The 12,197-nt window shown below is 36.0% G+C and overlaps 1 protein-coding gene across 1 annotated transcript in view; it reads right to left on the reverse strand.

Moving 5' to 3' along the window:
• DNAH8 (dynein axonemal heavy chain 8) overlaps positions 1-12,197 on the reverse strand; it is a 138,695-nt gene that overhangs the window by 109,801 nt on the left and 16,697 nt on the right. Inside the window, exons 13-19 of the mRNA XM_042789612.1 lie at positions 12,066-12,142; positions 11,491-11,590; positions 8,459-8,578; positions 5,870-6,005; positions 4,708-4,895; positions 3,697-3,777; positions 1,724-1,840 (exon numbers count right to left, since the gene is read on the reverse strand). Of these exons, the coding sequence (XP_042645546.1) occupies positions 1,724-1,840; positions 3,697-3,777; positions 4,708-4,895; positions 5,870-6,005; positions 8,459-8,578; positions 11,491-11,590; positions 12,066-12,142 (819 nt within the window). The remainder of the gene's footprint in view (positions 1-1,723; positions 1,841-3,696; positions 3,778-4,707; positions 4,896-5,869; positions 6,006-8,458; positions 8,579-11,490; positions 11,591-12,065; positions 12,143-12,197) is intronic.

The raw sequence follows: 12,197 nt of genomic DNA on the forward strand, positions 1-12,197 counted from the left end.
AGCTAAGACTACTTCTGCACCCTAACAGCAATGATCTAATTTTTGAATGAGCTTCTCCTGATAGCTCAAGCTAATCAGCCTTGGGGATTAGATGGATGAGTGACAATGGAAAGAATTATCTCCTATGTCCTGAGAACCTCATCAGAAAGTGGTCCCAAGACTAAGAGTGACTTCTTTAAACTTATTTTTCTTCTGTCCTGAAATTTTAGGAATTGATGGAACAGAAGAGAACTCTTGCTTCATTATGCTATCCATGCTAGACTTCTGAAGAATTCTTGCTGTTTTAACCACATTTTTATGCAGAACCGTTCCAGCTATGCAGGATACATTGCTGCTAGATTAAATAAAACAGAGTAACAAAACAGGCTATATTAATACAAGATATTTAGATTCTTGTTCATGATCTTATTGGTCATGAGTCTACTTGCAAGGCAAGTGGTGTTTGCAGTAACTTGCTTGATGGGTTAGTCTTCAGTCCTCCTTTTACTCAACATTGATTTTCACTGGGTTTTTGATTCTATATTACAGCCTTTTTAGCACTTAGTCAACTATGGTGAAGTGCTTTGTCATGGCAGAATCCAAATAAAACTGACTTAAGTCCAATTTTTTAATTTTTACCTGAAATATTCTGCATCTGTGATATCCCATCCTATTTGTCACAATATTGCTTATGCTTCTGTTTTACATCACTTTTCCCCTATTTGTTGACAATATCCCATTCACAATCATCAAGGGTCTAACCAAGTTTTTTTGTATTGATATAGGAAGGGTAAGAAAGTCAGAAATATACGCAGTCTACATATTTAAGGAAAATAGAATGTATCTACAAAAAACATGGTTATTTCAGATATACTCAGGCTCAGATATATATTCAGATATACTCAGAGAACTGTTAATTTCTTACATAGCCAATCTTTTTTTCAGCTTTGAATTTCAGTGGCAAATAGAGCACTTGATCATAATTACGTTTTTCTGCAATACAAAAAAAAGAAGTGGATATACCCACAAGTGACTAACAATCTCCTACCATGGCAGACAGTTCATGATATTGGTAGGAGAGATCATAGCCATACAGTTCAACGGTCAAGCCAGAAGGATTATCTGTCTATCAAGGTAAAGTCTTGAGAAGAAAAAGAACCAATACAGATCCTCAAGCATGTTTATGGAATCAAAAAGAATTCAGAAATTATGTGGCAAGCACTATGAGAGGGAAAAAAAGCACAGATTTGGTCAGTGTGTAGAGAACTGTGAGGGAAAAGCATGCTCCTCTTCATTATTTCATGGGCTGCACAAAGCAGAGACAGTTTCACAGCATGCCTGAGATGAATACAGTTAATGCTAAAATGTTCTCCACTGGACAGTGTTTACATGGAGGTATTGTATGTGCAACTTCACTCATAGACAAGCAAAGAAGTTCAGAAAGAAGCAGAAGTTGACTCTGAAAATCAGAGTGGTAGTCAGAATCTGAGGACAGCAAGTGGAAGCATATCCTACTGCAAGAACAGAAGCAAATATCAAACATTTGAGAGTAATAATGGGAGAGAATCATTGAGTATTACATTCTTCAAGAAAAGAACATACTTTAAAAAGCAAACAAAATTTCTATGTTTTTATTTCAAGTGGTACAAAAATAAGTACAGATTAATTTCCAATATGAAGAGCAGCGTACTGGAAATAATTTCTCTAAACTGTCATTTCATTTATATAGTGATCAAGTGTATACCTTTTTCAAAAACTGTTTAATTATACACAGAACATGATCAGCTTCTTGAAAGAAACTTTCCAGTGTCACGGATGACCACGTCAACATGGTAAGTCCTTGTCTCAACACAGCTTCCATCTAAGAATAAAAATATAATTTCATAAATTAAAAAACAAAACAAAACAAAACAAACAAACAAAAAAACTAAGAAAAAATAAAATAAAACAAATGTCATTATTATTAGAATCACCAATGTCATTAATGAAAGGTTTATATCTAAGTTTTGCAAGGAAGGTTACAAGTTTTCAAGGAAAACATCAAAGAAAATTATGCAATATTGGGGAAGGGGAGGCTAGTGCATACTACAGCCTCTGTCCACAGCTGTCAAGTGTGTATGCTCAGCAAAGATATTCCCCTTCCTATTCTCCTGGATAGTGTCTTTTAGTGGTTCCCACTACTTCCTAAAATTAAAATCAACTATCGATCTTACAATTTGTCCTTTAACAAGTATCTTGACCACTTTCAACAGCATAATTACTTGTCTTTCAACCTTATTTATCTATCTAATGACACCATTCCTTTGTCCCTTTTTGTATCACACTGATCCTCTCCAAATTTTGTTATAGCCTCAATGCTATTTTTAAAAATTCTCTCTTCCCTGTTTCCCTTACTGAATTACTGGTTCTCCATGACCTGTGTCTTCTGGATTTGTCACCAAGATGTTCAGCATGTAGCTGAAATCAACTCATTTCCCTGTCACTGCATGATCTACTCCAAGGTCCTTCCTTCATTGCAGATCTTGTGCCTTCAAAGGACACGGGACTCTGAGGAAAAGGAAGTCTTATACTACTGCCAGGCTACGAAAAGTGCCAGGACTTCACCCATTCTCTTCATCCTATTGCTTCTTTTTTCTAAGTCTGTATCACAGCTAAATCAACTAATTCAATTCATACAGACACTCAGCTATTTGCAAATACAGCCATTACTATCACCTTAATATATATGCTTTGGGGGGTGGTACTGCTACTGGTAACCAACATAGCCAATCTAGAAACATTTTAAAGCTCTACATGAGTTGCTGTCAAATTATGGCACCAGTGTAGTCATAGATTAGATGTACTCACTCCATCTTTAGATTTGTGCTTTCCTCTCTTCTTCCTATACAACAGACTTCTCTACCTTCTTCAAAAAACATTTTCATATTCTGTTGTTTATACAATATTCATCCTTCTCTTTAAAATACAGAAGTGTATGACTTCCTCTATGATATAATCATGTTTACAGTACTATCACTAAAGTGAAGACTAACATCACTTTATCGCTTTGTCTTTTATTATTTAACTCAAAAGAGCAAGAACAAGTTTTTTTGTTTCTCACACTTCAGCACATGCCAATTATGTAGTTACATAAACTTATGCAAACTCTGCAACCTTCTGATGTTATTATTTACAACAAAAAAGGGAAGAGTTACTTAGAACCACACTTGCAGGTGTCTGGCAAAACAAAATGGCTTGTAGGATAGACATTCTGCATCTCCAATAAAACTGTACCTTTAGTGTAGTATATAACCTTTCTACATCACTGAAGAGACTGACTCAATTCATAAGACTAATAATTCTCTCCAAGCAAAGACAAGGATCATGACATTTAATATTTCAGCTAAATGAAATGCACTTCCCATGAAAACCTCTAAAACTGAAATAAGTAATAATTTACTTCCATGTCAAAGCCAGAGATTTATGTAGACATATAGACCCACAAAGTCCATATTCTTTGTTCTACTGAGTTTATATCTCATAGGCACTAAAATAATTTTACTGTAATACACATTATTTGAGCACTGTATGAGAGATGCAAAGAGCAAATTTTTGGTCTTAAAGGTTTTAGTAAAATTCATTAAGTCCACGACATGCAGATCCAGCTAAGTACTTCAAAATTATAAACTATTATGAAGTTATTCTAACTTCTTCTGAAGTGCATTTAGCAATACCAACCTTCTTCATTTTTGGTGCCATTAGATTTACAAAAATCATTGGTGTTTCTTGACACAAATCCTCATAACATTGGAGAAGACCCTGTTAATGATTAGAAAGGGTAGTATCAAGAAGAATTTTTTAAGTGCTTTCTTTACTGAAGCAAACAATCTGTTATACAGTCAAATCATCAGAAAAAAAAAAAAAAACAGGGAAAACAGTACAAGACTATATTTGAAAACAAGAGTAGAATTTACACAGACATTACATACCTATGTACGTGATTTCTGAAATGTAATGAATCTGTATCATGCTACACAAGGAAAAATGAAAATAGCCTTCATACAACACATTCTTTATGCACAAAGCCAAAGTATGATCTTTCTCTAGAGCTAAAGACAGCTTGAGCTTTAGTGACCATAACTTGCTATATACTCTTAATACTGAGTATCATATGCTTTAGATAAGTGAAGTCACATATAAACTCAGTCTTTAAATATTCTCTTGTCTTATGCTTTATATACAAACAAAAATCTTCTATGGCACACCTCATCCCCAAGATATAAGCTTCTCAAATTACTACAACAGTATCAATTACTACAAAAAGGTATCAGAAATCTGACTTCTCTGGCAGGTAACCTGAAAAATTCTTGATGTTTTTGTGGCTAACTATATCTTCCAATCCAGAAGAATTCTAATATTTGCTTCTCAAAAACTCTGTAAAACTGTGTTTTACTAATTTTCAGACAGTGAACACTTTTCAGATATCTTTAATTATTTCATTACCAGAATATATTTAACAGAGTATAAGAAATATATATGCTTATATTTAAGTATATTCTAGCCCACACAGCAGTCAGTAGAGGTTTTTCAAATGAGATCTGATATGTTCACCTGTGTATTCTACAAATTTACCTTAAACTACCTTATACCCAGCTTTAATCTTCATTAACCATAGAAAAATTCCTATGGTTAATCACCTTTTCTTTCTTACTCTTTTTAAACAGGAATAATGATAATTTTTAAGTTTACCTCTAAACGCAACTTGTTTGACTTCAGGTTATTTTCTATTTTTACTATCTTTTTTGCTTGCTCTGGTACTTCCAGACCCAACTTTATCATACATTTGGTCTCTCGGACAATCTCCAGAATTTGGGGATCAAAATTAACCAATAACTTCCCAGTTTTAGGATGACGTGCAAATATTGTGGCTTGTAAGGCTGTAAAAACATTTTTATATCAGTTTCTAAGACAAACAGCAGTTTCTGTTATATAAATTATTATGGAACACAGTTTTATAATATTACTATATTGAGATTAAATATGTATGGTTACTTGTGAAATAGCTTCACATTGTTTTCAGTTAAAGGAAATATACAGCTGACTTTCACCATATTAGCTTTCTGTCATATGGAACCTTTCTCTTCATAAGCTGAACAAGCATCAGATCCAGTCTTATTTGTTGCATATTTTTTTTTTAACTTGAGTTAGAAAATTATGAAGTACATTTTCTAAGGATCTGGAAACAGAACACTTTTATGAGATGCTCAGTGCCTTATAGGAATTTGTTAAACCAGAGGATAAATGGTTACATAAGGATATTGCAAAATTCGGAAACAAAATAAAAGCCCAAACAGCAACACAAAATCTTCTGTTGACTGTGTGATGACAAGACTTTATTCTTATAGATCTACTCCTAGTTTTGAAGCCCACAGAGTGTTTACAATTCACATGACATATCTATTTTTTTTTTTAACTCTCATTTAATCTTAAAATGATAAAACTTGGTTATCAAACATTTTTCCTAGGCATAAAGTGATACTTGTCCTGAGAGGGACAGGGATAATACACCTGTATAAATTACGATAGTAGAAAGAAAAACAGGAAGAATTATTAAATAGTATACATAAAGAATTTGAATTCAAAAATGAACAACCGTGTGCCTTAAATTTGTTTCACTACTGTTTCTAGTCATCTGTCAAACAGTGTACCAAATCTGCAATCCTCTGCATCAAAACCAAGTTTCAAGGTCAGTAAGGCTCAGATGTTTGTATTATCTGGCCTGCTAATTAGGTCATGATTAATTTGTGCATTTAAAGGTTAAATGAGGATTAAAAAATTATTTGATATGATTTGTGTTAACTCAGCATTCAATAACAGTTAAAAAAATCCAATTACATACTTAATTACTTACGATATTGTAATTGTGAAATTTCCTTCATCCACGCATTATGATACACTACCTCGAATTCAACCAATACATAGGCAATTCTGTTGTATAATCGAACAACTGCTTTACCTTCTGGACTTGCCAAGATATTTGACTTTTTCTATTAAAACACAGTACATTCAAATTAAAACCATATTGAAAGTAAACCATACTATCTGGGTTTTTCTCAATTTAACTATTGACTATATATTATATAAGTTAATATTACAAATTATACTTACAGAGTTCTTAAAAACTGTATTAAGTATTTGTGGTTCAAATGTACAGGGTGATAAAGTCAGTAAGAACTTGTAAACAATAAATACTAAATACTTAACACATCTAAGATCAATTACTTTATTCTACTGTGATAAATACCTGTAATTCACACTGAAAAGGATGCTCAGTTCTACTAAAAATTGAACAGTAACTAATAATTTATTTTTAAAAATTTCCTTTTTTTAATTAGTAATGATATTTATGCCTGATTTCTCTGGAGCAGATTTAGGTGATCATTATTCCCATCTGAGGGAATCAGCAAAGTTAAAACCTCTCTAATATAGACGTTAACTTGGCAGGATACTCTGGATACTTTGTAGGAGAATCATTCAAACATTTCAAGAAATATTATTGCTATAGCAGATCCTAGTATAGCAAGATTCTGACTATTCTATCGAGGGAAGGAAATGCAATACTAAGAAAGTCCTAAGGGCCATAAATGTTAAAGCTTATGTGACTGGTACCAGCCTTCAGTTGTATGTTAAGCGGTACAGAAAACACAGAATGAGAAGTTCCGTAATGGAATTCCCTGTTCCCAGACTGGTTCAGAGATCATCTGCAGTGAAACTGGTGACCAGATTCTCAGTAAGAATACTGCATCTATTGTGTGGGTCCTTACAATAAACTAGCTTTTTCAGTGATACCAACACATATACACCAGAATTTCAGGAAGTCAGGCAGTCCACACTTATGTCTTAAGCTACTCGTGGCAGCTGCTTGGTAAAGAGACATGATTTTCTATAGAGAACCCTATGAGGCTAGAGGAACAGAAGATATGGGTACACAGTTAAAATACAGGACATGAGTCTAAAGTACAAACCCTGGTCTGCTCCCTTACAAAGAGAAAAAAACCACCACTGGCTCGAATGGTGAAATATTTCTTTGGGCAATATGAAAGACAGACATATGAACAATTCACTGCATATTTCCAGCTTGGGGTTCTAGTTCAGTGGTAAATCAAAGGAAAAGTTTTTCTGGATTTTAGTAAGGCTTTTGATACTGTCCCTCACAGCATCCTTCTGGACAAGATGTCCAACTATGGGATGAGTGGGCTTATGGTGTGCTGGGTGAAGAAATGGCTGAAGGACAGAGCTCAAAGGGCTGTAGTGAATGGGGCTACATCTGGCTGGTGACCAATCACCAGCAGTGTTCCTCGGGGTTCAATTCTAGGGCCCGTTCAGTTCAATATATTTATCAATGATCTGGATGCAGGAGTTGAATGCACCATTAGCAAATTTGCCGATAATACCAAACTGGAAGGTGCTGCTGACTCTCCTGGTGCCTTGCAGAGGGATCTAGATAGATCAGAGCATTGGGCTCTGACTAATGGGATGAAATTTAACAAGACCAAATGCTGGATTCAGCACCTAGGATGGAGTAACACCAGGCATAATATAAACTGGGAGAGGTGTGGCTGGAGAGCAGCCCTGCAGAAAGGGATCTGGGGGTGCTGGTGACAGCAGGCTCAGTCCGAGCCAGCAGTGAGCCCCTGCAGCCAAGAGGGCAAACCCCATCCTGGGCTGCAAATACAGCATAACCAGCCGGCCAAAAAAGGTGAATATCCCGCTGTATTCAGCATTGGTGTGGCCTCACCTGGAGCACTGTGTGCAGTTCTGGGCCCCATAATTTAAGAAGGATGTGAAGGTCCTTGAATATGTCCAGAAGAGGGCAACAAAGCTGGTGAAAAGGCTAGAAAGAATGTACTATGAGGAGTGGATAAGGACTTTAGGCTTGTCTAGTTTGGCGAAAAGGAAGCTGAGGAGCAACCTCATTGCTCTCTACAGCTTCCTAAGGAGAGGAGGTAGAGAGAGAGGTGCTGAGCTCCCTGGGATCCAGTGATAGGATGTGTGGGAGTGCTTTAAAGTTGCACCAGGAGAGGCTTAGACTGGATATTAGGAAGCATTTCTTTACCAAGAAGGTGGTCAAACATTGGAGCAGGCTTTCTAGAGAGGTGGTTGATATCCCAAGCCTGTCTGTTTAAGAGGCATTTGGACAATGCCCTTGACAACATGCTTTAAGTTTTGGTCAGCCCTGAATTTGTCAGACAGTTGGACTAGATAATTGTTTTAGGTCCCTTCCAACTGAAATAGATTATTCTCGTCTAACACGACCTCTTGGATCTATAACAGTGGCTACTGCAGAGCATATTTTTTTTAACTAGATATTCACATACACATAAATAGGTTGCCTAGCATATGAGAAGTGACATAATCACAGACAGAAACATTATGGTCACACTGCTGAAGAAAGTTCACTGTTACACAGAATACCTGATTTTTCCTCACGTTAACTTACATGGAAATAGTTGATTGGTTCATTTATCCTTCTGAATAGCTGTCTCACCCACAGTATCTTTCCTGCAACAGGTGGCATGTTTCGAGCAAGAGGAGGGTCATCTTTCTGAATTTGGTAGAGCTATAATAATAACAACATCATTAAAAACACAGATTTTTTTTAATCTGTTTAAATGTTAAGCTGTTTTTCTTCTGGCACCGTGACTTCTTCCTTCTAATTTAAGACATTAAATTTGTGCAGAGTCATACAACAGTTCATTGAGAGAAAAAAGTATTGCTTCCCTCACTCACTATGCTTCTGAGATGGACACATTGATACCACTGCTGGTATATCTCCTGTCTTCATTATCTCATGCTGTTTCTTAGCTGTGCTTACTTACAACAGAGCACTCAGTACACCAAAAGGCATTGCAAACCTAGGACCTGAGCAGCCAGTATTCAAGGCCAAGCCTAACAGGTGCAGCGGTGTAACTTTGGAGCCATATACTGTGAAAGCAAGCTGTGTAAGGAAATGTTGTGAGAACCCTTGTTGGGGCTTTTCCTTCTTTGCTTGGGAACTGCCCTCAGGAAAGGCTACATTGTTAACCGAGAGGTTTTACCTGAATAGAAATGTCACCTTTGTTCTTCAGACACATAAATCTAACTAATAGCTAATATTGTGGGAGTTAGATTCAATGATTCTTGTGGGTCCCTTCCAACTCAGGATAATCTATGATATGCTCTTTTCTACTAACTTGTCTACTAACAGCTCATGCTTTTATCTGTGCCAAAGCTGAGGAAAAAAAAAAGGGACCCTGGTCACTGAATGACTGCATTATCATAAAGAAAAAAATTGGCTTAAAATTATGACATACCAAATTTACACTGACAAATTATTCAAGCACTTTGGAAACAAAATTGCCATGGGAGAAACTTTTTGAGAAATAACTTGCTTGGCAAATCTAAAAAGCAATCCAATAATATCTAATAAATAGTTAAACCAGCCAGTATATTAGCAACATATTCTTCAACAAGAGGAATAATGGTATCCACCCAATTTTAGGCATGCAAGCTCATATTGTGATAACACAAACAGCTGTACTGGTTAAGCAAACACCATTCTTCACTTACTGTAATTTCTTCTTACCCCTATACGGTCTCCTGTATAGTCCCAACAAAAGAAATTCAAGTAGCTTCACGGTGAATTTAAGAGAGGAACTGACCTGGATGAAACCCCCTCAAAAAACACACCTATTTTTTTGGCTGGGAAAAAGCAGCCAGAAGTGTGGTCAGTGATTTCTTAAGTAGGCAATGCTGCTGAAAATATGTTCATCAGTTTAGGCCAGTCATAAGACTTTCAGGAAGTGTTCTATTCAGTGAGTAAATAAGGCAAGGACACAACAAAGGGTGGTTCAGAGCAGCTATGATAGGCTATAGTCTTACATCACTGTATGGAGGAATCATTTTCTAGTAAGTGCAGAGTTTACCGATTCTTGGCTCCTCACGTAAACATATCATTCATCTGACAAAATGTAAACATCTCTGAAAAAGAATCTGCATCAGTCTGGTTTTCCAGATTCCCTTTATACTCATAGAATGGTTTGAGTTGGAAAGGACCTTAAAAATCATCTAGTCCCAAACCCCCTGCCATGGGCAGGGACACCTTCCACTAGACCAGGTTGCTCAAAGCCCCGTCCAACCTGGCCTTGAACCCTTCCAGGGAGGGGGCAGCCACAACCTCTCTGGCCAACCTGTTCCAGTGCCTCAGCACCCTCACAGGAAAGAATTTCTTCCTTATATCTAATCTAAGTCTACATTCTTTCAGTTTAAAACTGTTACCCCTCGTCCTATCACTACATGCCCTTGTAAAAAGTCCCTCTTCAGCTTTCTTGTAGGCCCCCTTTAAGTACTCGAAGGCTGATGAACAACCCCAACTCTCCCAGCCTGTCCTCATAAGGGAGGTGCTCCAGTCCCTTGATCATCCATGTGGCCTCCTCTGGACTCGCTCCAACAGGTCCTTATGTTGGGGACCTCAGGACTGAATACAGCACTACAGGTGGTGTCTCACAAGGGCGGAGTAGAGGTGGATAATCACTTCCCTTGACCTCCTGGTCACACTTTTCTTGATGCAGCCCAGGATACGATTGGCTTTCTGGGCTGCAAGCAAACACTGTTGGCTCATACTCAGTTTTCCATCCACTACTACTCCCAAGTCCTTCTCCTCTTCAGTCTTGAGCAGTCCTCCTGAGGACTGCTCTCAGTCTGCTCATCACCCGGCCTGTATTTGTGCTTGGGATTTCCTTGATCCATGCGCAGGACTTGATCATTGAACATCTTACTCACTGAAGAAAAAGGGCCATTTCAAGGGAAGTATTTAAATCTTCAGGTTAACATGTCAAATAGATCAAATGAATTGACTCTAGAATAGTCATTTCTTTCTTAAGTAGAAAGGGAGTATGGATGTCTAGTTCTGAAGCAGATGTTTATTTTGCAGACATATAAAGTCAGGTTAGAGGAATTTGTCTCTAAAAGTTTAAAGTCAAGTGTCAAGAACAGTACCCAGAAGTTAACTCTTATTTATGCTAGTCATGGTACAGTACACAAGTAATGGAAAATTACTTCATAATGAATAAAAATGCAATTTACCTACATTATATAACCATTTTATACAGTCACAACATTAGATAATAGACATGTATACATGCAAAATAACTGTAGAGGCCTCATATCATAAAAAAACTGAAAGGTATATGCAAAGTGATGTACACAGCCAGTAAAGAACATACTTTCTTTTCTTTAATTGATGAAGGAATAACAGAAAAAACTTTAGTTTAAAAAGTAAAATTGTGATGACATATTTGCCTGCAAAGCACATATATCATATTTGCTACCACACTCAGGTCTGTTTTATGTAACAGGATAATAGAAGTATTATAAATTGAGCATTGACAGTCAGTTAGTGACATAGGCAGAATAAATAAAAATCATTCATATTAAAATATTTGCTCTTATTTTAACATGATGCTTAAAATTTATTGCAAAGAAAATAACTACCTTTTTAGTAGCTTCAAGTTCTGCTACATAATGTTGAAGAATACAACCAACTGTACGTACTGTTTCTTCTTGAAGGCATGGCATTCTCAGATTTTGAAACCTGTATTAAAAATGTATACCCAAAATTATATTTCTAAAACACAAATAATTATTTCTTTATTTATTTTGGGATATATTAATATTACATAAAATGAAAGAAGCACAAATCTAGGAAATGCTTCATTGTTCTCACAAATTTTTTTGTTGTGAGCAAGTTTAAGCAAGCTGAAAATTTCTGCCATGGTGGTGTTTTTTGTTGTTGTTGCTGTTATGGTTTTTCAGGTTTTTCTTTTAGTATCCTCTCATATGTACAAAATAAACTGTAATGAAATTAAGAAACAGGAGAATATACTGATTCCCTGTAAGAAAGTTAAAACGAAAAAAAAAATCTTTTATGATGACTACATGGCTGAGAACACCAATAATGAAAAATTCTTGATTGGGCCCTATCTTCTAAAATTATCTGTGTTATTTAAATTGTGCTAACCAGTAATTTGAAGTTACTTTGAAATATTTTAAAACTTAATTGCCAATACCTTTGAAGTAACTGAAGTGCCTGCTGTGAAGACAAAATTCTCCCAAAACAGGTACGCATAAATGTCTGCATCTGTATCTAAAAAATATATAATTTAGTATTGTATTTCTAGTCATATAATAGTATTTTGATG

This window comes from Tyto alba, unplaced genomic scaffold, assembly GCF_018691265.1.
Source record: "Tyto alba isolate M040663 unplaced genomic scaffold, T.alba_DEE_v4.0 Super-Scaffold_16, whole genome shotgun sequence".
Classification (NCBI taxonomy): Eukaryota; Metazoa; Chordata; class Aves; order Strigiformes; family Tytonidae; genus Tyto; species Tyto alba.